This window comes from Rhipicephalus sanguineus, unplaced genomic scaffold, assembly GCF_013339695.2.
Source record: "Rhipicephalus sanguineus isolate Rsan-2018 unplaced genomic scaffold, BIME_Rsan_1.4 Seq2182, whole genome shotgun sequence".
NCBI lineage: Eukaryota > Metazoa > Arthropoda > Arachnida > Ixodida > Ixodidae > Rhipicephalus > Rhipicephalus sanguineus.
In genome coordinates, this window is record NW_023614796.1 from 614 (window position 1) to 28470 (window position 27857).

The following is a 27857-nucleotide window of genomic DNA, read 5'->3' on the forward strand; positions in this document are numbered from 1 at the left end:
CAGGTTTCCGTTTGTTGCTGTGATGCCGGTTTTGGGCACGGCCAACCGTCGGTCGGGGACGCAGTGGTGGATGTGGTCGAAGGCACCAGCCACCGCTCTGCGTTGTTGATGAGCTCTCTCGTAAGGGTGTCCTCTCGGTGGATGGCCCGATCATAACAGGCTGCAACATTGCAACAACAATTTCTGCAACAGTGGCACAACTGAGAAAAGCAAGTGCAGAGAACACTTCTGGGACAGCACAAGGTGCACACACGTTTTCGTCTCTCCACTGGTCTTTTGGTATTGCTTGAGCTTCAGCTCGTCTATAATGCCTTCTACCTATCCAAAGCTCATACCTGTGCTACTCCTTCCATATGCTAAGTTTAAAATCAGCCCCTAGTGCTCGCGTACAGTCATGCTATACCAGGCCTCACTCATTGGAGACTCAAGCAGATGGAGATTTCTCTACGCTTCCACGACCACGCCTGTGTTACCTGCAAGGGCATGTAGCATGGCCAATGTTTTGTTAGGGCCGTGTCTTGGAAAGCCATACTCCCGCAGAGACGCACTAGTGGTGCTGGTGTGCTTTCGTCCTTGCACGGGAGCCTTTGTGTACTGTGCCACCAGGGACCAGGCATTAGTAGCGTTGGGCAATGCCAGAGGAAACTACTTCTGTCCTTTGTTAATGTTAACTTTGGCAAAACTGCTTCTTGTGGCACAATGCTTGGTGCCCCTTGGTGAAGGAGTGCGCATGCTCTAGATTAGTAGAGGCCATGTATGATGCAGCCGTACGGCTCGCATATGCCCAGGTGTACTGGCCTCTGCAAGCACAGCTAAAGCTGAGCTCGCAGAGGCCAGTACCACTACATTCACTCCTGAATGTTATTCTGAGAAATTTTTCCAGAGTTGTGCATTGCAGGCAACTCTGGAAAGCATTGAGGTGATCAATAAAAACCAACTGATGTTAACGCTTTGTCCTGTCCGTTTCTTCTTGACTTGTGTACCCGTGCAGTGATCTCCCAGCTTTAACTGGAAGATGCACCAACTACTTATACCAATTGTCTTCATCGCTTAAACAAGGTCTCGTGTTGCTGTACGTCAGCACTCTTTTCACATTACAAAGAATTGTGCGAACTTGGTTTTTGGAGCATCATGGAGCAGCAAGAAAGGGTATGTGCTAGTGCTTTACAGTGAGTGTGACCCTGTAGTTACAAAAGCACACTGCAGGCATTAAAGTTGTGTTAACTGGGTCCCGTAGGTCAAGCTGGATTAAATATACCTAGTGCCACCAGCTTTCATATTTTGGGCATTCCTTTAAGCACTGCACCACTGACAAACTCACCAAGGGTCGCTGTGGAACAGGAGTTTCCATTGGCCGAACCACTGTGACAGTGGGTGCTGGTGTAGGGGCACTAATTTGTGCCACCACTCGTCGAAGAGGGCTGGGTGCGGGTGGCGGAGGGGGTGAGAAGCTCAGTTTGGCCTTCCACTGGGACGCCTCCTCAGCACTCCGGCAGAGAACTGTCATACGGGGCACTGAAGGGCCTGCAAGCAGCAGTTGCCGAAGTAAAAACAGCAATAATGGCACCTGCCATGGTCTCTACACTGGAAGCAATCGAGGCAACCTAAGCATGCACAGTTGTTTCAGCTTTCTTAAAGTTTCAATATTGAGGGTCACACCCTGCTGAATACCAGTCATCAGGATTAAGAAGGAAACAAAAAAAGATAAACGGTATGTTGGAACAAGTGCAGTGCCATTTCGTGTTTGCACCAAATTTACAATCACACATAAATGGTTAGTTTTTCATTTGCTAACAAAAGAAAAGAAAATGTAAAAGCCGACATTACCTTGAATGTCGAAGGCACAGCCGTCAGCTGGATCCTGGGAGCTCAGAACTGTTAAACCCGGTACAGGGAGGCGGCCCTGCAATGGACACAAGTCGGGAGCTGTTTACAAAGTTACACATACAGATACCTGGCTCAGGAACAATGTGCTAGTTTGTATATAAGCTCCAAAGGTGCCTCACTAAAAGCCATACTTTAACAAAAATAAAACAGAAGCAAAATATGTCTGCCATAAAGCAAAGAATTGTGCCAGTTCACAGCAATTCAATGCAATTTCTCTAACCTAAGAAATTGAAGCTACGTGCAATGAAAATCCTCGAAGCTCCTTGATGCTTAAGTCCCACAAGGCATAGGAATTTGCTGCCTGAGTTATGATCACCCAGAGGCACACACACGAGCCCACTTAAGAATATAAACTATACTCACTAAAATTAGACAATGCATGTAACATTATGTGACATCATAATTCATGTGTGGCACGTAGGCGTGCAACACCCATTTTACAATGGGTTGTACAGTAGAACCTGCATAATTTGAAATCTCTTAAATAAAAGTGATGAATAACTCAAGCTGCAAAGCTGGGGCTCAGCCAAGCTTTGTGCAACTGAATAGGAAAAAAACAATTTTGAAATCTTAACCCCTTCAGGGTTTTCGCCGTACATGTACGGCAGAAGCTTCCTGGTACCAAAGGGTTTTCGTCGTACATGTACGGCATAGCGCTTATTTTTAAAACGCGCGCCTTTTTCGATCATTTCTCTTGTTTGGCCTGTGCTTCAACACTTCGGGAATATGTGGAATTTTTTTCATGCGCCGATGTCTCTCCGTTGTATTTTTTTTTTCGCTTCCCAGAACGGCGCGCCGCCTATCGCTTGCCCATCCGAGCGCGTTCGCGGTGCAGCTGGTTTAAAGTGCGCGCCTTTTTCGATGATTTCTCTTGCTTGGCATGTGCTGCCACGCTTCGGGAATACGTGGAATTTTTTTCATGCGCCGATGTCTCTCCGTTGTTGCTTTTTTTATGCTTCGCAAAATGGCGCGCCGCGTGCCGGCTATCGCTTGCGCAACCGAGAGCGCCCGCGGCGCGGTTTGGTTTCAAACGCGCGCCTTCTCCCTTTTCTCTTGCTTGGAATGTGCTGCCACGCTTTGGGAATTCGTGTAATTTTTTTAATGCGCCAATGTCTCTCCGTCTTTTTTTGTTTTCTTTCCAAAGAGGCGCGGCGGCTTGTAGTCTCGCATCAGAACGCGCGCACGCGGTCCGGCTCGTTTCGGTTTCGTTCTTCGGGTGGTTTTCGCTTCTTGCGCCCGCAGAGCGGATGGCTGTTTGGTTTCTAATCTCTCAAAGGGTGACCGCTTGTTACCCTCTCATTTATTGCACCCCGGCGCGCGATTACATCTGTTTCCCGCGCGGCGCTAAATTACACAAACGACGCCGCCGTGATTGCGTTTCCTGTTTTGGGTTCTCGGAAAAACTAACTACGTCTTGTTGGCGATAAGACGAAGTATTACTGTAGCTTTTTCACTCGTTTTGCTTTCCGGACGGGCGCAGAACCATAGAGTTTTCTTCCGTGCGCTCACTAACGCAGTTCGCTCACGCTATGGAAGCGCGCGTCGGTTGCGCTGCTGCCGGAGAGTCGAGCAGCAATTCTTCCGATGCGGACTATTCCCCAATTGCCGATCACAATCTGATCATTGGATTTCAGTTCGTCAGACGAGGAGTTTTGACGAGTTCAGACTCCGATGACGATCAAGGAGCGACATCTGAACGCGTGCGCGGGGAGCCATGCTTCAAAGACTATCACACGCTGAAAAGTTTTTAGTGTTTGAGCACGAGCGTTTTTAACCGGAAACGTAGTCTGGTACGCTTATTTTTGTATGTTTGTGAGCTATGTTTAATACAATGCATAATTTTTATCATAAAAAACTGTGAAGCTTCTTTTTTTTAGGATTCTGCTTGATTTTACTACGAATAACCCATATGTATGTAGCAACAAAACTGATTTTTTTGTCACTTTACGGTCACGAAAAAAAAATTTAGACAATTTTTTTCTTAAATAGAATCGTCTGAAGAATTTATTTCAGCAATAAAAAAAATTACACATTTTTGGACTGGATTTCGCGAAAAAATTCGACCCTCAAAGGGTTAAGAATTGTCTAACAATTATTTCGGACAAAATTTCTCGTGCCTGCAAACGGCCTTATGGAAAAGTTGTGTTGCATTGCTTCTCGGTCCAGCAAGACTTCAAAACTTTAAGATAGTAATGTGACCACTTACACAAGGCACGTGGAAGGACAGCACATGAGAGGAGCTAGCAGCTATCTTAACTCAAGCAATCTCTATGCCCACCAAAAGATTACCCGCAAGAAAAGGAGTGCCAGCCACTTATGTGCTCAGCTGCTACGACCATTGCCACACAAAGCTAACAAGGCTGGCCTGACTCATGCTGTCCTGCAACTGCCCCTTACCGCCCAACTGCTCCACTGAACAAGTACGTGCCTTCCCCTACCTCTTTGTACCCTATGCAACTATGCACTAATGCATAGCCAGGTACTGTCTAGAGTAGATGATCAGGTGTTGAGCCATAAAATTTTTTTATGGTGGGCGATGGAAAGGTTGAACCCCTCGCCCTCACCCTCACACCCCCCGTCCCCTGGCTATGCCAATGAAGAAAATACAACACCTCCTCCACCTTCTCTCCCCTCCACCTTTGCCATTCCTTAATTAGCCCTCCAACCTGCTCGTAAGCGCAAAGATGGTGCAGACAATGCCTGCCCAGGAATGTATGCGTGACATACTGCTCAAGTCATCATCATCATCATCATCATCAACCTGTCTACGCCCACTGCAGGGCAAAGGCCTCTCCCATGTTCCGCCAATCAACCCGGTCCTGTGCTTTCTGCTGCCACGTTATACCTACAAACTTCTTAATCTCATCTACCCACCTAATTTTCTGTCTCCCCCTCACGCGTTTGCCATCTCTTGGAATCCAGTCAGTTACCCTTAATGACCACCGGTTATCCTGCCGACGTGCTACGTGCCCGGCCCATATCCATTTCTTCTTCTTGATTTCAACTATGATGTCCTTAACCCCCGTTTGTTCTCTGACCCACTCTGCTCTCTTCCTGTCTCTTAAGGTTACACCTATCATTTTCCTTTCCATCGCTCGCTGCGTCGTCCTCAATTTAAGTTGAACCCTCTTTGTAAGTCTCCAGGTTTCTGCTCCGTAGGTAAGTACCGGTAAGATGCAGCTGTTATATACCTTCCTCTTGAGGGATAGTGGTAAATTACCATTCATGATTTGATAATGCTTGCCGAATGAGCCCCATCCCATCCTTATTCTTCTAGTTATTTCACTTTCATGGTTTGGCTCCGCGGTTACCACCTGTCCTAACTAGACGTACTCCTTTACAACTTCCAGTGTCTCGCCACCTATCGCAAAGCGCTGTTCTCTGCCAAGATTGTTCCACATTACTTTAGTTTTATGCATATTAATTTTCAGGCCTACTCTTCTACTTTCCGTATCCAGTTCAGTAATCATGAGCTGTAATTCGTCTCCCGCGTTACTCATCAATGCAATGTCATCAGCGAACCGCAGGTTACTGAGATACTCTCCATTAACTCTTATCCCTAATTCTTCCCAATCTAGGGCCCTGAAAACCTTCTGTAAACACGCGGTGAATAACATTGGAGAGATCGTGTCTCCCTGCCGTAGGCCCTTCTTTATTGGGATTCTCTCGCTTTTTTTATGGAGGACTATAGTGGCTGTGGATCCGCTGTAGATTTCTTCCATTATGTTTATATAGGCTTCGTCGATGCCCTTGTGGCATACTTTTCTTCTTCTTCTGGCACGACGCACTTGGGACATAAACTAGTAGTGGGTAGTCGGCTGAGGAAAAAGAAGAGGTAGTTGGAACAATGGCGGAGATACATTAATAAACCGCGCTGTGTTTTCGGAACCGCGTTTCAGAGTGCTATATTTATTGGTGACCCAGACTATGAACGCGACCTTCCATGGAGCAGCGTGAGCATCTAGACGGCCTCAGCCCTGGTACCGCTGCCACTGCACCTGGCCATGTACCCTCTTCCGGTGTTGTTGGAGGTACTACTACTATAACGCTACCACAGCTGTGGCTTGCCGATCCCTCCTTATGGTTCATTCAAGTCGAGAACAAGTTCCGCATTCATCGCATCACGTCAGAAGTTCGCAAGCATGAGATGCTCGTTGAAGCGTTGCCGCCACAGGCAATGGCCGAAATACGCGACATCCTCGTGGGCCCGCCTGGTGACACTCCATATACGACAGTCAAACAGGCTCTTCTTCACCGACTCGTTCCGCCTAAGCATCGGCGCATTCAGCAACTTCTGTGCAACGAAGAGCTCGGGGACCGCCGTCCTACACAGTTTCTACGTCACCTGCAGCATCTACTTGGGGACCAGCCGGACGGCTTGGAAACATCCATACTACGTGAGTTGTTTCTACAGCGTCTTCCACCTACCGTGCGAATGGCTCTTGTCCCAGCTCAGGATAAGACGCTGTCGGAGCTGGCAGAAATGGCCGATGACATGATGGACGTGGCTCCGGCAGTCATAAACGCTGCCCACACCTCTCCGATTTCCGAAGCAGATTCCCTTCGAGAAACGGTAAAAGATCTCGTTGCTGAAGTCGCCAACTTGCGTCTGCAATTGCTGAGCATTCGCAACTTAAATGACCAGCCTCGTCCACACCGACCATCTCTCACGTCGCCTGCTCCGCAACGGCCCCACCACCAGCCCGAGCACCGCTTTTCACCGCGGAACACATGCTACTATCACCGGCGTTTTCGTGCCGCGGCTCGCAGATGTGTGCCACCCTGCTCATGGCGCATGGGAAACGCTCCGGCCGATCGTCAATAACAGCGGCGGGCGATCAAGGCCAAGCATCAAGCCGCCTCTTCCACATCACCGACAGAACCACAGGTCTTCGCTTGCTGGTGGACACTGGAGCAGAAGTCAGCATAATTCCAGCGTCCAAAACTGACCGGCGTCTCCGCGAGAAGTCAACTCCTTTACAAGCGATCAATTCTTCGGTCATCGCAACTTACGGACAGAAGTCTCTGACCCTTGATCTCGGTCTCAAGAGGAAACTGCAGTGGTTATTTTGGATAGCAGACGTACGCTACGCAATCTTAGGCGCCGATTTCTTAAGGCATTTTCATCTGCTCGTGGATATGAACCGCTGTCGCCTGGTGGATAGCTATACCGGCTTATCGGTCAATGGTTTTCTGTCACGCGCTACGGCCCTAAACCCCACTTTCGTGAAACCGCCTACGTCACCATATACAGCTCTGCTCAACGAGTTTCCGGAGATTACAACGCAGTCTCCAATGGATAAGACCCCCAAGCACACTGTGACCCACTGCATCGTAACCACAGGCCCACCGGTTCACTGCCGCCCTCGCCGACTTGGCCCTGATAAACTTCGCATTGCTCGCAACGAGTTTGAGCATATGTTACAGCTGCAGATCATTCGTCCGTCATCAAGCTCGTGGTCGTCGGCGCTACACATGGTTCCCAAGAAGAACAATGACTGGCGGCCCTGTGGTGATTATCGGGCTCTCAATGCAGTCACCGTTCCAGATCGATACCCGTTACCCAATATTCAGGACTGTACTGCCTTTTTAACCGGCACAACAGTATACTCGAAGATTGATCTCGTGAAAGCTTATCACCAGATCCCCGTTGAGCCTTCTGACATTCCCAAAACTGCAATAATTACCCCATTTGGACTCTATGAGTATTTACGAATGCCCTTCGGTTTGAGAAACGCAGCTCAGACATTTCAGCGTTTTATAGACGAAGTCACAAGAGGCTTGCCGTTTTGTTTCGCCTATATCGACGATCTTCTCGTTGCCAGCAAGGACGCTGAAACGCACAAGGCACATCTACGTGAGCTTTTCACTCGACTGCGTGATTACGACCTTGTCATCAATGTAGAAAAGTGTCAGTTTGGAGTCTCGGAGATAGCATTCCTCGGACATCAGATCACTAAAGATGGCATCACTCCTCTACCTGACAAGGTTCAAGCTATCCTCGAGTACCCGCCTCCCACGTCCATACGTAGTCTGCGACGTTTTCTCGGACTCGTCAATTTTTATCGCCGCTTCATCCCTACATGCTCTACACTGCTGCAGCCTCTGGAAGCACTACTCTCGACTTCGCAAGCCGAGTCAGCCGCACTTCCCTGGGACACGGTCGCGGATCAAGCTTTTTCCGCCGTTAAGACCAAACTCGCCCAGGCCACCCTCCTGCATCACCCTTCACCAACTGCTCCCACTAGCCTCATGGTGGACGCTTCTTCAGAAGCAGTTGGAGCCGCTCTTCATCAATGGATCAATGGTGCATGGGCTCCAATTTCCTTCTTCTCCCGCAAGTTACGCGACACTGAGCGCCGATACAGTACTTTCGGACGGGAGCTCCTCGCGGCCTACCTTGCGGTGAAGCATTTCAGGTACTTCCTTGAAGGGCGACAATTTGCCATTCTCACCGACCACAAGCCACTTGTTTCGGCTTTACGTTCCTGCAGTGCCACGCACACTCCTAGAGAACTTCGGCACCTTGCTTTCATTGCCGAATTCACCACAGACATACGTTATGTAAAAGGCAGCTTTAACAGTGCAGCGGACGCTCTCAGTCGTATTACCATCAATGCCACGACAGGCACCACCGACCTTTCATTGTCTTCGCTCGCGGAGGCACAGGCATTAGACGATGAGCTTCCACGACTCCGATACTCTACTTCCCTCCGACTGGAACAAGTCAACTTTCCCGACGACGACGTTACGCTCTGGTGCGATGTTTCACACAACTGCACTCGTATCTATGTTCCTTCACAGCTGCGTCGTGCTGTTTTTGACACCCTCCACTCCATCTGCCATCCAGGCGTAAGAGCTACGCAACACCTGGTCACTGAACGCTATGTCTGGCCGCGCATACGCGCTAACATTCGTGACTGGGTTCGCACTTGCACAGCGTGTCAGCGTATCAAGGTACAACGGCACACCAAGCCTCCATGGGGAAAATTCCCTCTCCCTGATGCACGTTTCGACACCATTCATTTGGACATTGTCGGGCCTTTACCTCCATGTCGGGGAAATACGTATTTGCTTACGTGTATTGACAGGTACACTAGGTGGCCTGAAGCAGCTCCAATGACTGACATCACGGCAGAAACAGTTGCTCGTACCTTTCTTGCTACCTGGATTAGCCGTTTCGGTGTACCATCAACGGTGACTACCGATCGAGGCAGACAGTTTGAGTCAGCGCTTTTCACCTCTGTCACATCTCTACTGGGTTGTGCGCTTATTCGCACAACTGCGTATCATCCAGCATCAAATGGCTTAGTGGAGAGACTCCACCGTCATCTAAAAGCAGCACTCGCCTCGCAGCCTCACGCCGAAGATTGGGTATCACACCTCCCCATCGTGCTTCTCGGCCTGCGTTCAACACTTCGGCCAGAGCTTGCCTGCTCTGTAGCCGAGATGGTTTATGGCTGCACACTCCGTTTGCCTGGTGACCTCGTCAGCCCCGTTACTACGCAGAGTGTTTCGGATCCATCTTCTTTCGTCCAGCGTCTGCGGGTCTTCATGCAAAACTTGCGCCCATCACCAACTTCAGCTCACACTAAGAACGACGTTTTTCTGCCGGCAAACCTACAGACATCTTCACACGTTTTTGTTCGTGTCGATGCGTCTCGCCGTGCTCTTCAGCCTCGCTATGACGGTCCTTTCCCAGTCATCAAGCGTTCTGAACATCATTTTACAATCCTGCGTAATGGGCATGAAGACACAGTCAGCATTGAAAGGATCAAGCCGGCACCCATTCTGACAAGTTCCGTCTGATCATTTTTTTTCTTCAAGTGCCCACGGCCACTTGTCTGCAGGGGGGGCCTATCTGTGGCATACTTTTCTTCTTCTTCTGGCACGACGCACTTGGGACATAAACTAGTAGTGGGTAGTCGGCTGAGGAAAAAGAAGAGGTAGTTGGAACAATGGCGGAGATACATTAATAAACCGCGCTGTGTTTTCGGAACCGCGTTTCAGAGTGCTATACCCTGATTCCGCAGTGCCTGCATGACTGCTGATGTCTCCACCGAATCAAATGCCTTCTCGTAATCTATGAACACTATGTATAGGGGTTGGTTGTATTCCGCGCATTTCTCTATCACCTGATTGATAGTATGAATATGGTCTATTGTTGAGAAGCCTGTACAAAATCCTGCCTGGTCCCTTGGATGATTGAACTCTAATGTCGTATTAATTCTGTTAGCAATTACTTTTGTAAATAGCTTGTAGACAACGGACAGTAAGCTTATGGGCCTGTAATTTTTCAGGTCCTTGACGTCCCCTTTCTTATGGATCAAGATGATGTTGGCATTCTTCCAAGATTGTTGGCATTCTTCCAAAAAAAAATAAAAAAATCCGCGTGATGATGGAATTGTAAAAAAAGGCCTGGGGTGCAGCCTCACTGGCGACCACATCCAGCAATGCACTCCCTCACCAGAGCAGGATTGGCCACCCTGGTGTAGTACTTGGCCACTACCTCCCACATGAATACACCAATTAACTGCTCAAGTGATAGGGCACTATATTCAAAGGGGCTCTCTTTAGTTCAAACTCTGTTTTATTCTAAGTTTCTGACTCTGAATTTGAGTCAACGAGGCCCCACTGTACAAGGCTTATTTAAGCAAATGGTGCAGTAAATAGCTAGCACACATCTGAAAGATAATAGTGCTGTTGGACAGGCTCACCTGGTAAGAGAAGCGCCCGTTGGAGAGGGAAAGCTGCACGAGGCAGCTGGAGAACAGCGCCAGGTAAAGGTCCCGCCGCTCCTCTCCTGTCAACAGCACTACAGGCCCCACGTGCAGTAGCTCACCTAAGCACTGCAGCTCCTGTGGCATCAGGGTTTTGGGAAAGGTGCTAAATTAGATCACTTACAAGTTAGGCTATTCTGTTTTGTATTGTATATGTTGTCGTCAGTACACTTGAACTTCAATTTAACGAAGTCAATGTAGTCCCAGAAATATTCCATCAGGTGAAAAATTTCGCTAAATAAAAAGCACTTAGAAGACCTCTCACCAGTCCCCAGTCCAATTCTTTGTTACACACTAAAGGATGTAAGACACCTTTGCTTCAGCTCGGCGCTCCAAGCGGCATAGCTGCCTTGCATTCTTTCAAGTGCTGGAGGTGGAGAAGCACATCATGTTGATGTGACAAGCCCCACCTCCTTTTTTTTTTTCTTTTATTTCTATTTTGCTTCTCCTTGCACTTGCAGCATTGAGACCGCATGCTTTGCATACATGCTACAGTGACGTTCCATGGCTGCTCCGGACACACGTGCACACATGCAACTCCAAGCCGGCTGTAGAAGTTTCAAGGAGTACTAGTGGAATAGGCGTGCGGGTGCTTGACCTTTCACTCTCTGTTGAAGTGCAGATCCCTCAAAATAAAGGGTATGTAGCCTTCTGTTTCAAATTTCTAACATTTTTGCTTTATACATATGATCGTCACCAAGCAATCTACATGCTGAGCTTGTTCATTTGTGACTCCCCAATCTCGTGACTCATGTAAATAATTTAATTTATTCGAGAGTGAAAACCAATGTCTGCGTGGGCTCAGTAAGAAGTAGGAAAATAACTCTTTTATAAACAGATTGTCATGCTCATTACGTACATAACAACTTTTCATAAAAAGAAATGCTTGCCACAGAAAGGCATGGTAATTAGGCTTGTGCGAGTAGCATACCTGCCAACCTCACAGCATGAAAATTCGGGAGACCGCAGCGAAGGGGGGGGGGGAGATGCTTTTTTTTTTGCATAGCGGAAATTACTGAGACTGGAGATTGACATCAGAAAAGGGTAAGGATGTTTGTTTTGAGCTGCTTGAATCAAACTTCTTTACTTGTGAAGACATCTGGCAGTTCACAGGCGCACGTGGTACAGAATCCGTACTTGTCACGTCACCTTTCCGCGAAGTCACAAAGCACGAAAACTCAGCTGTGTATGAGTCTAGAAACACTTGCAAGCACTTCTTTGATTTTGACGCCGTCATCGACCTTCTAACTTAACTCTGGAAACACGCAACCCCCACGGCAGACGGCGTAGCGTACAAAATGCAGGGGCCAAGATGGAGACACAAAAGTTCTGGCTAGGCTCAACGGAAATGATTGCCGCAAGTGAACTGAACGATGGCCAGAGCGGCAAGATTGCGACACGCGGCGCTGTTTCTCCCAAGCACGCCGATATCGAAAGTGCAAAGCACAATGGGGGTCGCTTACTTACGGCCGGTCTGCCCTCCTTTGGAAAATGGAATGTGCTCGACAGTCTCGCCGCCTCGTTATCCGAGCGCTCGTGCAGCGCTGCGGCTCCGGCCGCCATTCACATTTGGCAATCTTTTTCTGTTGAGACTGTACATTTTCCCTAGCCTTCTTTCGGTACGGTGGCGAGCGCTTCTCGTGGCCAGCCTTCGCCCAGATGCGTAGTGCCTAGAATGTACTCAGCGGTACTCTACGATATGATTACAATGAAATAGAAGTGTGGTGGCGAGTGCCCTTCCGCAGCACTGCCATAGCAGGAAAGGCTGATGTACGTGCATGATTTTAAAAAAAGAGAGAAAAAAAAAAACCCGCCTCTGCTGTGTGGCCACTTTTCGGGAGATTCGAGATGACATTCGTACAATCGGGAGATTAGGTCCAAATTCGGGAGTCTCCCGGACAATTCGGGAGAGTTGGCAGGTATAGAATAGTAAATTTTAGGTTTGAAACGAATTCGAAGAGAATAGTGATTTTGGTCGAATAATTTTGAATTGAATTTGAATAGTATATATCACATATTATAAAGAAAAATGAGCATATTTGTCATGACCCAACTAACCTGCACGTTTTTTTTAAATTATAACAAGGCATGTGCAAATGTCATTCTTTTTGGTTCAAAGGAAGTAAAAGCAACTTTCAATAGAAGCAGGATATGGCTTTCGGTAGAATGCAAATAATAACCTATAAAATATGTTACATTTTAAAATTTACTATACTTGGAGCATATAAGCCGGTATAACAAGTTTTTAAACTTAAAAAATGATGAATCCATGTGAGGGTAATATGTATGTTCATTTAACCTTGAAGTGGGGCTTCGCGGCAGTACGGACTTTTCCTGAAAAGATGTATTCACGGTACAGCACGCTTCTACTGCAGTGAAACCACCTTTACAGAAAGCTACAAACGGACAATGCGAATTTTTCCTGGAAAGGTGTATTCACGGTATAGCACCCCTCCACCGCAGTCAAACCACCTTTGAAGGGGGGTTAAAGCGGACTAATATACACTATTCGTTCATTTCGAATACTTCGAAATTTTCAATAATTTAAATTCGAATTGAAGCGAATTCGAATACTGTATTGTTCGTTCGAATATTCGAAGTGCTCGAATATTCGCACAAGCCTAATGGTAATGCATCTACTGTAGCAAAACGTGAAGAAATTTTGTGACACTTTGAATGCAAGAGGTTCGCACGACTTACCTGTTTCTCATTTTTCCATAAAACTTTGCTAAGCAAAACGTCCGCTAGTTTATTGCTCCAAGGTTCTCAACACATTAGGTAGGTTCGATGAATAGATGTCAGGGAACCGAAAGTACATCATTAAATCAATGTTTGACTGTAGTAACCCGCTAAAACACCTCTTCCAATGTCCAATGTTTTGTAGAATGATGGCTGTTACAGGACACTCTGTGGTCACACAACAGTGCTTGCAAAGAACATCTCGAGAGAAGTGTGAGAGAGAGAGAGAGCTCACCTCTCCTTCACAACCATCCACAGTGCCTGCGAGTACCTCCAGCTCGAGCTCCTTCTGTCGCCGCATGGCGGAACAGCTGGCCTGCACAGACAGGCATTCAGATCTCGGCACAGAGAACAGTTGCGTCGTGCAAACAGGAAGCTGCATACGTACCGCCATCTCCTTGTAGACGAAGACACTTCTTTGAGTGTCCCCACGGTCTATGTGGCTCTCCTAACGAAGTAATAAGAAAACAAAGGCGGAAAAGATGACAGGTCAACAGTGTTTTCAAGAGCAGTATTTAAACTGACAAAGGATGTGCTCGGACATCTTTGACTCGGTACTTACACCGCTGAGTGTTCAGAGCTGTGCCCAAAACACCAGTACACATTTATTAGTAAACTCTCACTATAGAAAGTTCAAGCAATTAACAACGGTATATCACAGTGAGGCTCACAAGTTTCGGATAAATTACAGAAGAAGATACATACATTATTCCACTTATAACACAACCTGACACAGCATGTAGCAAGCACAGCCAAGTGACCAGAAAAGAATATTTTAACTCTGGCAAAAAGACTTGAGACAGGCAGGTGTACGTGTGTGTGTGAATCTTCTTTTTAGTTTCTCACATTACACCGTAAGCAGAGTCTCTTTTATGCACCCACTACAGCATGTCATGCTGTTTTGCAATGCAGTGTGTTGCAGGAAGTTAAAAATTTAAGAGAAGGCCCAGCTCCTCTTGCTTGATAATCAGCAATACATGAATCCCCATAAAGGAACAGCTCCCCCCCTCCCCTTTCACAGTTGCACACACATAAAAACAGCTCATCTGGGCTTTGGGGCCCACTCTTGAGTGAAGAAAAAGGTGAAGCACTGCCAGGAACAGCGAAGAAATGCCATCCGGCTTGTTAATGTCACTCTTTGGCATGTGGCGTCTACCTCGGTATGCCGCTGGAGCTCAGTGAGCAACGCTGGGTACTTGTCAAGGCGGCGAAATGGCCGGCTCAGCCCCGTTGTCAGGGTCAGAAGGGTCGCACCAGGCGGTGAAAGCTGCTCCAGCCACGGTCCCAAAGTATCTCTGTATGGGTAGTATCAGAAAGATGCCCTCCGTAAGGTTGCTGGACACTGTAGACAGCTGGCATGGATATATAATTGCATGAGCAAAGGACTTTACCAGCGTGTCAAATCACCTGCTGTGATAGTTTAGCAGCTATGGCATTGCACTGACAAACATCAGGGCACGGGTTCGATTCGTGGACATGGTGGCCAAATTTTATTGGGGAAAATTGCAAAAGTGGCCGTGTACTTAGACCTTGGAGCACGTTAAGCAACCCTAAGTGGTTAAAATCAATCTGCAGTACCCCACCATGGTGTACCTCATAATCATGCTGTAGTATCAGCTAATGAAACCTCAGAATTTACTTAGTTCCTTTTTAAGTTTGTCTAATCCCACACTAACTGGGTTACCAATCTGCCAAAACAGAAATATCATCACACGGCATTCCAGGAAAGCCTCTGGGCAATCCTAGCAAATCGCTTTTTCTCTGTGTGTGATATCCTGAGAAGTGATACCATGCATGGCATTTGGCAACGTAATATATTTGTATCTGTTACTGTGCACGTGAGTTTTCGTCTGCTTGCACAGGGAATTCCTCGTAAGCATTTAAAGTGTCACCTTATGCTAACAAATTCCATCTGACACACTGGTATCGCTGGCTCCTTGCGAAAGCAGCCACACATTACTGCACGTTCTCAATGCTGCAGTGAAAATACAAAACTTGGAATTACTCGCAGCATCCTCGCATACTGTCACACAAAGTTGTTAGCCTTATGAAGTTTCGTCGCTTTGTGCTCAGATAAATTTCCAACAAGGAAGCTCAACCAGCGCAAGGCACAGTTTTAAAGCATGAGGCACTATGCTGCCAAATTTAAGAAAGGACACTGAACTAATCACATGCCCGCACATGTCACAACTTTTCAGACATCTAACCCATAGACAGAAAAAACCAAGTTCAAAGCGTAAAAGCTATGAAAAATATACATAGTACGGCGAGTACTACTCCTGAAATTCCTAATGTACAGAAGAGCTTGTGTAGGGGCTAGTTGGAACATACCGGATGAATAAAGGCAGCGCTGCTAAGTTCAAAAGACAGAAAGCAGGGACGACACAGACGAAGCGCATCTAACAAATGATTTTGTGAAACGAAAAGACTAAAATAGAAGTGGGGAAGTACAAAAGTGTGTTGTCCCCGTTTTCTGTCTTTTGAACTTAGCAGCGTTGCCTTTATCATCGTAATGTACATCTAGCAGTACCTTAGTAGGTTTAGTGGGTTGTGTCGAGAATGGTGCAACTTAGAGAGAGACTATATAGAACATTAAAAAAAGATGAAAAAAAAAAAGTAGTTTAAATGGGCCCTGCAACACCTTTCTTAGTTATATTGGAATAGTCTCATTATTGACGTATGACTCTTCACGAGTCATATGCCGCAAAAATTTTTCGAATCCGTCAAGTCTAAGTGGTGTTACCAAATTATAGAGATCACGTTCCGCAGCTTTCTCCCTCAACTCAACGCCGCGAGCACGCGGAAAGCTGCGCGGGTCGTGAAGGGAGGGAGGGCGGAGGTGCGAGGAGGCGCCGAAGAGTTACGTCAGCGCCGGCGGCATTTTTTTTCTTCATTTTTTTCTCTCTGGCGTCTCGGCGCAACCACGTGGTCTGTGGCGCCACTTCCGGTCGGCTTGCGTGGTCGTCGTCGAGCGGAGCCCATCGCACCGTGTATCGCGCGTGCTTGAAAACTGCGAGTAGGTTTGGTAATGTTGGGTGTGCATCTCGAACTGCCGTAGTGTTTTCATCGCTCTGCCAACCATGGACGCAAACCTGCGTGCGCAGCGCCCTTCTCCCAGTGGCGGTACTTCGATGCTGTTTGCTCTTCGAATGCGGGCGCACAGCGAGTGCGGGCTGACAACAAAGAACTAAAGACTAGAAGAAAGGATCGTGGGGCATCGGGCCGACGCGGACCCATCCCCCGGCTGTCTGCAGCTACCGTGAAAATGCGAGTCTGCTTGGTTGCTGTGTCGCGGTTTCTCGGGAACGTGAGGCTACGGGGAGGATACGCCGAGGTACGGCTCGATGACATACTGAACAGACAGCGAACGGGACTCTCGCCATACAGCGAATACAGGTATCCTAAACTAGCCGGCGCCAGCATTGTTATCGAAGAAATGCTGCACCGCTGCATCGGTCGGTCGTGAGAACGTGCCGACGAGGCAGTTTCCAGATGACGAGGCAACACTCGAACGGCTGCCACTCTCAACGGCAACCGGCGATGGTCAAAAGCACAGAAATATTCACGATTTCGGCACTGCACATGGTGAAGAAAACGCAACCAGGCAACTACGAGCAGACGAGCTGTCGGTGAGACCGGAAGTGCTAATATTAATGTTTGTTCGGTGTTTTAACGGCATAACACAATATAAACATACATATTATCTACTTAATGAACTCAAAATTAACAATGAAGGTAATAATGAGGGTGTTATCGTGATTATAACATCAGCCAATGGTGGAACTGCCGACAATCGCGTCATATATTGCGGACTAATACATCATTTGTCGAGAGAAGAGGGAGCGATTTTCAGCTGACTTTGAGAATTTATTGTAACTTCCAGGCCGCTCGCTTCGCTATAATATTCGGCTCGCGTGTTCTCGGGAGCCTCGACTACCGATTGGCAGCGCTTTTTGACCCTGCTCAAAAAGTGTTGCAGGGCCCCTTTAATAATAATGAAGAAAATTAAAAGTAGTCATACTAAAATGCAATTTTTTCCTCAAATGTGCGACTAAGAGCCGTGCCAAACACACAATACACTTGAACATCAGGATAACGAACACAGATATAACGAATTACTGATTATAATGAAGTAACCCTCTTCAGTTGCTTGAACAAAAACCGTTTTGTCGTACACTGACTTGGTCGCTAAACTTTTGTTCCTATGTGTGTTATACCACAGCTAAGAGCAACATCCACTGCATAGTGCAGCGTATTCATATTGATGCAGCACATCATTCAACATGTACGTTCAAGCTAGCAAGCACAGTGCACTGAAGTGGCAATGGCATCCAATATGGCGGAGCAGTTACCCACTTGAGCTTGTCCATGAGCTGAATGGCCAGTGGATGATTGGCACAGTAGACCAGCTGCGTGGCCTTCATCCGTGCTGCGATTTGCAGGAAGGCACCGCCCACCCGCTGCTCTCGGCTTGGCTGCCTGCACGCCACATGCATGAGCAAACATTATTGTAAGTGCTGAGTCACTTCCATGACGAAGCTGGGTGCTGTGGTAACTGGGGGTACAACACGAATGCAATCTGAACTTTAGGTCACTTTCGACAAGGAAATTCCTTCATTATAGCGAATGTTCATTATACACATTTTAAGTGCAGACTAATGTTGGAAGAATACACTCAAACCTCATTATAACAAAGTCGCATCTGCCACGAAAATAACTTCGTTATATCCGAAAATTCGTTTTAAACGTTTATTTGTAACACCGTAGCTATGACAAGACTATTCTTCATTTACTTCGTTATAACCGATAATTTGTTATATCGGTGTTCGTTATAACGAGGTTTAATTTTACTACATTATACCCACATTTGTCCTATTGAATTTAATTCATACTTGAAATGTTTATGTGAATCAGACACTGTTTGTTCAATTCATAGTTCATTTGAAAATTTGATCATTGACATTTTCTGATGTTCATTTGTAGTTCAACATACATGATAACAAGCTTGATGAAGGCCTACATGCAAGTTAATAAGAGTTACATGAGTGCTTTTAAGGAGTACTCACACGATTTTGAGACATCGCAAGAGGGACATTTTTTTTCCTTGGTATGCTGTGTTAACGCTCTCCACACACCGGAGTCAGACAACACGTATAAAATATTTTACACTGATTTTAAAGTTCTCATCGCTGAGCATCTGCAAGCCAGCCCCACCGCAATGGACATTAACCCGACGAGTCAACACAGTTCTACTGAGATTGCGAACTCTGCATCCTGCATGCAGCCTAAATTGCAGAAATCACTCTTGCAGTCACTGGATGATAATTCACTCGTCATTTACGTGCACCATGAGTAAATGACAGATCTGCTGCTAGTACATCGCGAGTAGCTGTTTCCCCGTGACGTCACACTGCAATGACACGTCACTGAGAAGACACCCCCTTGATATCGAAACCGAAAGTGTTTTTTTAAGGTAGCGGTTTTAAATATATATTCGATGCATTCCCAGACACCACAATACTCTTTTTAGGGTTCCCGACACCAGTGTTTTTATTGAGAGCAACAATCCGAAAATATTTGAAATTCATGTCAGTACTCCTTTAAATAACCATTTTTGTCAGTCCAGCCGAACTGGAATCACTCCAAAGAACTATAAGCTTCAAAAGGCTAATAATAATAATAATTATTAGGTTTTAATGTGCCAAAACCACAATATGATTATGAGGGACGCTGTAGTGGAGGACTCCCAAAATTTCGACCACCTGGGTTTTTTTAACGTGCACCTAAATCTAAGTACACGGGCCTCAAGCATTTTCGCCTCTATCGAAAATGTGGCCATTCAGAAAACACTTGTGCTGCACAGGGATGCTGGTTTCTTAGCTAGCATGTGGATTAATAAATTGTTTTTTTACAGTACTGACTCCTCATTGCATTATCAACATTTGTTCACTGTACTGCCTGCAAATTTGCCATCTCAATTTTTGTTAAAGAGGAGTGAGCAAACATGTAATCACTAATGTGATGTGTGCTTTTTAGCTTTTGGTACATAGGGAAACAATTGCAAATTCAATTTGGTTTACAAGGCCAGTTTAGATTAACATCTGTGTTCGATTCTCCCATTAAATCTCACTAGCCAATTGCTCATAGTGAAAACGCAAAGTAGTCAACCAGACTCAATACAGTATAACCTCATTACAACAGACCTTCATAGTAAATAGGATTTTGGTCCGTTGTAAAGGAAGTATGTAAAATCCAATTACTGTTACAACAGACTTGTATGTAAACGCTGAATGGGTCTCTTATAACCGGAGAGAATTACGAGTCGCACACGTGGTCTTATTTTTAACGGGGGGACCAAAAACAAATGCGACTTTTGGAAAATCACATTTTCAGTTTCTGTAGCCCATTTTCTATCCGATTCCAAAATATCTTCACTGAAAGCTACGTAGAAGTGTTATAAAATTTTTTTTGCGTCTGCCGACTTAGCGAAAATTGCGGAAATAGCAAAAAAAAAAAAGCGTTCTTCGAAATTATAGCTCGGCAACGGCGCAACCGGGCGCCACCATTTTGGGCTTGTCGTAAAGAGCATTTCTCCGTGTTCAAGTTGTCCATTTCAGCTAGCTCCTCCATTCAGTAACAAGCGTGCAAAAAGCCCATGTTTGAAGTTCAATTCAAGGCCTCCGATTGCTGCTTCTGCCGTGATGCTCACTTCGGGAGCGTCATCTGCTGCTTGTGCGTCGCGAGGTCATGGCTGTCGAAAATTGCGCTAAGTGGCGCGTTCGCACTTGTTTTGTGTTCACGGGTCGACAATAATTTAGAACGCTTTAGTTTGGCAGCTGCAAGAGGAAGCTCAATCATCAGATTATGATAGTGCGCCGCACTCGTCGCGAACATCGCAGACGTGCGACTTCGTTGGACCCGCTGTTAGAGGTTCTGCTTATCAGCACTTCGGAGCTTATGGCGAAGACCACCGCGGGACCATTCTTTGTACTCGCGATCGAGCATGATGTACTTTGAAACATCAGGCACCGCGGCCACGCACATCACAACCGAGCTTTCTACTCGATGTCGTGGCTAGGCCTGACTTCGCTCACGGTGCTGATGTACGAGACAAATCCGAACTTTGCGGGCAAGAACATCGCGCTAGCGGACATGCGAACGCGAAGAAGCCGCAATGTCCTCCATCGCAAGCAATGAATCGCATCGCTCGCTGGCTCCTTTTTACGCTTCGCATACAGTACTTTCTAGCAGACTCTCTCTACTTCAACTTGAGAAACACAGTTCAGACAGAGGCAAGAACAACAAAAGAACAGCAACGAAAAAAAAGCAACAAGCCGGCATCTGTGGACTTGCTTCTTTCTTTTCTGTCACTGTCTCCATTTGCACTGAGTTTCTCATGATGTTACATCAATTCAATAACTGTCAGTTACATAAACTGATTATCTTGTCCAAACTTGCATATGTTTGACACCTCAGTTCAAATGACCTTCCAATGATACGAAGCACCAGTACCAGCTTAATGGGTTTTTAAACAATCAGCAAAATCGTTTCACTTTCCCTTTAGAGAACATCAGGCCATCAAAATCAATTCACAGCCATTTGACGCAGCGTCCCTCGTTTACCACAACATTAGCTTTGACATGCCAAACCCTATAAGTTAGCAGTATTGCCACTCACTCTCTAACACCTTCCAGTGACTCGAGCAACTCTGTGTGCACCTCCAGCACAGTGGGAAGGTTGCCCATCAGTTGCCGCAGGTCCTGTTCACTTAACCTGCCCAAAAGAGAACGCAAACCAGCATTGGCCCCAGCTGTTGCAACATCACAAAAGACCGTGTGAGAAAGCAAGTTGATCAGTGGCAAAGGCTTGCGTCAACATTGCTACAAAGTTGTATTTCAGATAAACTATTCCACGAATGGTACAATAGTCATCACATTTGGAACGGGCGTTTTCCCAAAGTGACCCGCACACGTGCAAACTTCACTAGCAATCCCTGGCTAATGGGAACTGGTTGAATTTAACCTCCCTACAGGTACGAATTTTCTATTTAAAAAACTTATAACTGTTGCAAGCTTTTCAGTTAAATACATGGAACAGTTCCAAGTTTTTGTCGTGGAAAGGTCATACAATTACAGCACGAAAACTGTGCTTATTACACAAATGACTGCAGTGAAAGTCCTGTTGTTGTCGCCAATAAAAGATTCCAGCTAAGACACATTAAATACCAAGACAGCTGGCAATATCTAAAGGCACCTCTTGCAATTTACCACCCCTGATACAGCTACGTCTTTGATATCGTTTGCACCACTCTGCTAAAACATGTGTCATTTTCGTCAGCGGTACATTTAAAATAAAAGCAGAAAAAAAAGCATTCATTTAGCTGACATTACCTTTTTTTTAAATCATGCTCATATCAGATGACATGAAACATGCTTATTCCCAGAGTCTGTGTGAATGCACCTCTGGTGAACTATAATCATGATTTCCTGCATCCTCCCACAGAAGAAAACAAGAAAAAAAATATCAAAGAGCTGCGATTATACTACTGGATTAGTATACTATCGAATCAAGAACAGGTACAGGACCAAGAACAGATTAGCTACCAAATCGGAGAATTTCCTTTTTTTTATGTCAATGCTTTTCCTTTTTCCAATTGAACAACTTCAGAGCCACACAACTAAGTTCTATTGCATGCAAATTTCATGCAGCTGAATAAAATTCGTAACAGATTTGGTTTGCACTTCTGCATTTTGGTAAGGCTTCACCACAGCAGCTGCTGCTACAGTGTAGTGTTTAACCAATGCATGTACGCAAGCTATTCGTTCTGATTATGCAAAGCCAACTGTGCATAACCGCTTCACTGGGTTGCCCTCCACGTCTGCATAATGCTGAAATGACTTCAGTGGGTAAACAGTACAAATTGAGCGTGGACATACAAGTACGACTTAACGACTAATATGAATTATTTTGGCTCGATGCAACGGGCACTGTGCTACCGAGCACTCACAGGCCAGATTTCTCAAGGGGCTGTAGGTAGCTGCTCATCAAGGTCCTAAGCTCGTGCACATGGCTTGCTTCTGTGTCCAGGATGTCCTTGAACACCTGTGCACAAACAAATAAACAGAGATTTCTACCACTGCCAACCACTATGTCACACACGCACACCTTTAGCGACCACTAAAGCCAATGGCTGTTAAAATCTGAAAGCTCCACTGGCACAACAGAGCTGAGGTCGCACAGTGGTGTATGCGAAGACTCTGGATTTTAAAAAGACATTGCTTTCGACTGTCAGTGAAAATACGACTGCAGTGCAATACTCTTCCACTAAACAGTTAACGTTGACCAACGCTTGAAACAGCGGGTGTCAAACTTGTTTCAGGCAATCAGGTCGTGTACACAAAAGCGAAGGCACTGGCACAGAAGCTGCTAGGTAATGTACTCCATACAAAAAATTCGGCAGATCCCACGTACCGTGGGAGTCGATGTTATGCGAAGCATGCGGCGGGTAGGTGACTGTGGCGTAACTTTTTTACGGAGCGACACCTTACAGAATGACGCTAAAGATTTGTATAAATTTTATACGCACACATATATATGTTGAAGAGCTGCATATGTGTCATATAACCAGTTGTTTACGGTTGGGTAACGCTGCCAATGGCAACGTGGGTATTACCAACACCAGAAGCGGTAAACTGATATGCAGTGCTTATATGTGTCCCGAGAACGCACACACGTTTCACGAACCCGTGTGCATGTGTGCAAGTTCTTGACAGTACTTGAACAAGGGCATCATCACCGTGATCAGTGAGCACCAGCAGCTGGTCATGACTTGTTATAGGATCCGGTCGTGAGGTGAAGTATGTGGTATAGTAGAGCTGTTGGAATTCGGGGATGCCTCGGTCATTTCGTCGACAAACTGTCTGTCGACAGAGCCGGCGACATATCGGAACCTGAAGCCATCCTTCGCGTTGGTGATGTATAGGCCGTCGAGGCTGGTAGGCCTGGATAGTGCTACGTAGACCAACGTCAGTGGATGGTGTTTGTCGTATTCGTAGACAACATGGCCGTATGTGGCCTACGTAGCCTAGTCTCCAAAGCGGCTGTCAATCAATCTGGCATCATCCTCGGTCAGCATGAGGCCATCGCCCAGCCTCGTAAGAAATGAAGAGGACACTGCGTCGTTCTGGTGGACGAAGTGCACGTTACGGTGCGGTGATGTGGATATCATATGTAACTTTTGATAATGTATTCCTCCGGGGTCGAGCAATGCTTCAATATAGCTTGCTGAATCATAGGAATACAAACGTAATGTTTGTTAGACTGCTATAAAAGCAGAGCCAACACTGGCACTACAGACGTTAATCTGATATAACGCCTGTATCGTAGGAGTACACATTGTAGGAGTATCATGTAGTGTTTATTGCTTTCTTGTAAAATTAGATAGCCAGCACCACAACTGATGTTGCACCGATATTACGCCTGCATAGGCTGTTTTTCCAAACCAGTTTATAGACCTGGCGTGGCTCAGTGGTAGAATACCTGATTGCCACGCAGAATGCTTGGGTTCGATTCCTGCTGGGATCCTAATTTTCGTTCTTTCAATTCGTTGAGTCAACGCTGCCGATGTTGGTTTTTCCTTAACGCTCTAGCATTTAAGTTACCAATGTCTGTTCTCGCCGTTCCTGGGAAGATATAAACTGTCAATCACCTGTGGCGCATACCCGTACACCGCGGCCCGTGGTAAACGGGTATGTGCCACACGTGTCTAGTGGAAAGGGTTTGACGACGTACACGACAGGATTTTAACGTTATTCATGTCATGACCCGGCAATCATATTCGCCAAATCCTCTTACCCTCCCATGCAAATTTTGGTCTACACCAAGTTAAGGAGGCGATCATGAGAGCACCCAGACGTAGGCGGCTAGATAGATAGATAGATAGATAGATAGATAGATAGATAGATAGATACGTAGATAGAAACGCTCAAAGTGCCAGAGGTTCGCTAAGAAATGCTTCGCATTTAAAAAATAGCAAGGTCTGCTCAGAGCTGATGCTTCTTACAAGCACAGAGAATAGCGATAAACTCTCTAACACACTGCTAGACAGCAACAAAGACAAAAAACCAGCGAGGACTTCTTACCATGTTTCGATGCCTCGAGCTGAGTGAGTGGTCAAGAGCCCGGACCTGGACTCCAGTAGCCCGAGACGCATCGCCAACTTTTGAGAGAAAAACATATTTCATGTTAAAGCACCTTTTCTCAATTCAGAGGTGAATGCCTCATTTTTGTTTACACATATCTGCTCTTCCTGCTTATCATTATTAACTATGGTCACTAATTCTTTTTTCTCCCTCTCCTCGTTCCCCTGTGCAGAATATCAGGCTCAAGCAGACAACTCTCCTGCATACCTTATTCTTGGCCATAACAGCTGCATTGACCAGAAGTGGCCATGACATATGTCTAGCTGTTGCAATCGCTTCATGTTTTTGCTGTGCATAAAAACATGGCCTTAGAGATTGACGCCTTCTACCAAGAGTCGTTTTGGGGTGCACGAGTTCATTTCGTTGTCCCTTGTGATTGCCACAGCGCTGCACGGTTCAACTGGCAGATTAAAAAATTCAAATACAAGTTTTCTACCGAACAATCACACTGAAATTTAGTCAACACGTTGTGGCACCTGTATGGATTAATATGGAATGCATCATCCAAGTTCATATAACCCTTGCTCTTATATACCTGGTGTCATGTACGCTTCAAGCAACTTTTGTCAACGTGAGTAGGCACGGAACACGAGTCCATAAATGACGCCATCCCTGGCCAGCAGCCGCAGGAAGTCAGTCTCACGCCATTCAAACACCTACCTTGGGGCTTGTGTTCTTTAACATAGTTGCTAGGAAACCAGCCAGTGTTGCCTTGGAGGGTGCCTTCCCACCAGCCCCCATCCAAGGCTTGCGTCACTGTCAGGATGTCACCTTTCTTGAAGCACAGCTGGAAACAAAACAGAATTGGGACACTCCTTTTGAATCAGTCCATTTCATGTTGCGAGATGGACGTTCAATTGCTCGCTCCTTTACCGCCAGTGCTTTTTTGTAATCTGGCGTCTTATTAAAATCATCAAACTCCAACGCTATGTCCATGGTAAAGCAACAGCTACGCGCTGCTAGTGTGATTAAAATACCTATTGTGCGCTACCCCTATAGGCTTGTAGTGATTCAAACATGTTAACATACAAAAAAGGATCCAGACCTTAATTAATTAAAGTGTGAGTGCACAACCCTCTTATATCTCTAGCACAATGCACACTGTGAACAACAAAGCATTCCCTACCCATGTGGGAGAGTGCAGTGTCTCCTTTTCACAATTTCAAAGGTGTTAAAACTGAGCTATTTAGTTTGCATTCATATTTTCGTTAGTGTGGCGCTCACAATGACAAGAACAAAGATAAAGAAGTTGCTCTTTTTTTCACTCTTCCATTGGAAAAAGGTCTTAGCTAAATCTTACAAAAAATAATTTTCTTTCCTTTTGCATAACATTGGAGACTGTCAGGTAAGAAATAATATGGGACAAAATGTACTTAGCCGTAGACTAAATTTATGAGCCACCAGAACATTGCATATTCGGTATTTGATGAATACAGCAACAGCAGCGTATTATTACCACCCTATTCAGAAGGCTAATGTAGCAATGCCAGTACAGCTACAATTATCTGTTATAAAATAACGAGAGTTTGGTGCATACGGTACAAAGCTAAGCAGGCTTTAATTTTTTTACAGCCAGAAATCCATGACAGTTACTGGCAATGGTACGTGGCAGTGAACGGAAAACACGGTTGAAGGAATTGTGTCATAGGCATCTATATACTGTAGAAGAAACACTTATGCTTGTAGCGTAATACTCTTCTGCTCGTTCCAGTTTTAATCACACACACACAGATAAGAAACACCGACTTCTTGAGCTCGTACGTAGACTAGATGTAAGTACATAGAGCGTGACCATAAAGCACTCCAGAGCCCTTAGCTTGCAATCCGTGAAAGCATCTTGCAAATGTGTGTATCAGACAACGTGCGCACCTCCTCCGAAAGAATAAGGTGCCTTAACAGAGCCAGTTCAAGAAAGTCGAAGTTCGAGTTCCTCACCTCGTCATTGTTTTTCCCCTTGAAATTGTGGATTGCACGGACAAGTCTCGGCGCGACGTCTGAAGTCATGTCAGCCGGCGCAGTTCATGACGCTCACGACGAATTCTCTCCCTTCTTGGCCCGCAACGAACGCTGCGCACAGAAACATTCGCCAGGGCACATTCAAACGGAGATATATACACGATTGTAATCACGGCCCTGCGAGTATAGCTTTGCCGGAATATGACGAAAGAAACGAAATAGCGTTCACTAGATCACCAGAAGCAAAGTCGGGCCTTGCGAATTTTCTGCAGACGTAAATTTCGGCGATATCGCGGCACAAGCTCCCACAGAATTCGCTTGCAACGAATGAGGAATGTGGTGACATATAAAGTGGTGATCAATTAAGCGGGCAAGCTGCGCTGAACACAATGCTTTAAAACGCCCGATTCCGCGCCCTTCGAAGGGAACCAGAAACAAGACGGCGCTTGTGTGCGTCACCAGTGGTTGGACATACGACAGCTAAACAGACTCACAGCTCAGTGCTGACGCCATTATATTGTGTTCTGCGAAGCTAACCGCACGCCGACAGCGGCAATGTATTCTTAACGTTTCGCTAGCGCCGGGATGACCGCCACAATCATTTCCCGACGCGTTCAGCAGAATCAGACGTCCGATGCGCTCCAGTAAACAACGAGGAGTGGCCCTCACATTTCAAGAGACCCGTGCTGTTTGGTTCACCCGTCGAGTGGGCAATGCGTTCTGGCACGTTGTCGCAGCGTCAGACGTTGGTCAGGAATCTGACATTTCGTCATTCGCAGAAGAAACGCTGCACATATCACGAAACTTGCAGCGCGCAGCCATTACGGCCATTACCGACAGTCGATGATAGCCATCTCTATGCGCTGTTGCCAAAAAGTAGAGCTCTCGTTTCGGCAGTTTCGGCGTCAGTGGGTATCATCATCACCATTCAGTCGGTCGCTTTATCCATAGAGTTTCTTACAGGAATGCTTATTCCATGCTTATTCCATGCTTCATCTAAAATCGTGCATGTCTAAAATCCCTGTATGGCCACATACAGGGGGCCTTTGCTTATTGAACAAACGAAACATCGAAACAAAATTAAGTAGAGTTACTCTATTGTTTGGAGGCCAAGGAGGTTTGAAAATTACCACTCCGCCATCTTAAATGGACACTAAAGAGCAAGACGATTTTTCTCATATTAGCAAAATACTCTTTCACGATACCAAAAACACCACGCTTGCTGCGGGAAGACGCTTAGTAAGCGAGAAAACACGCAAAAACAAAATGTGGGTGGCGACGCCACCTTGAAGTT

General features: G+C 46.1%; 1 protein-coding gene across 1 annotated transcript; it reads right to left on the minus strand.

Moving 5' to 3' along the window:
* LOC119376757 (rho guanine nucleotide exchange factor 7) lies at positions 1–27421 on the minus strand (the record flags this gene model as incomplete). The annotated part of the gene is made up of 14 exons (XM_037646490.1): positions 27233–27421; positions 26543–26674; positions 25268–25394; positions 24548–24624; positions 22414–22508; positions 21084–21179; positions 17763–17885; positions 14563–14701; positions 13795–13854; positions 13642–13722; positions 10605–10745; positions 1828–1903; positions 1322–1524; positions 1–160 (listed from the first exon to the last, which is right to left on the minus strand). Coding segments are annotated over exons 2-14 (1447 nt in total), but the record flags the coding sequence as incomplete, so codon positions are not given.
* Between the last annotated feature and the right edge of the window lie 436 nt (positions 27422–27857).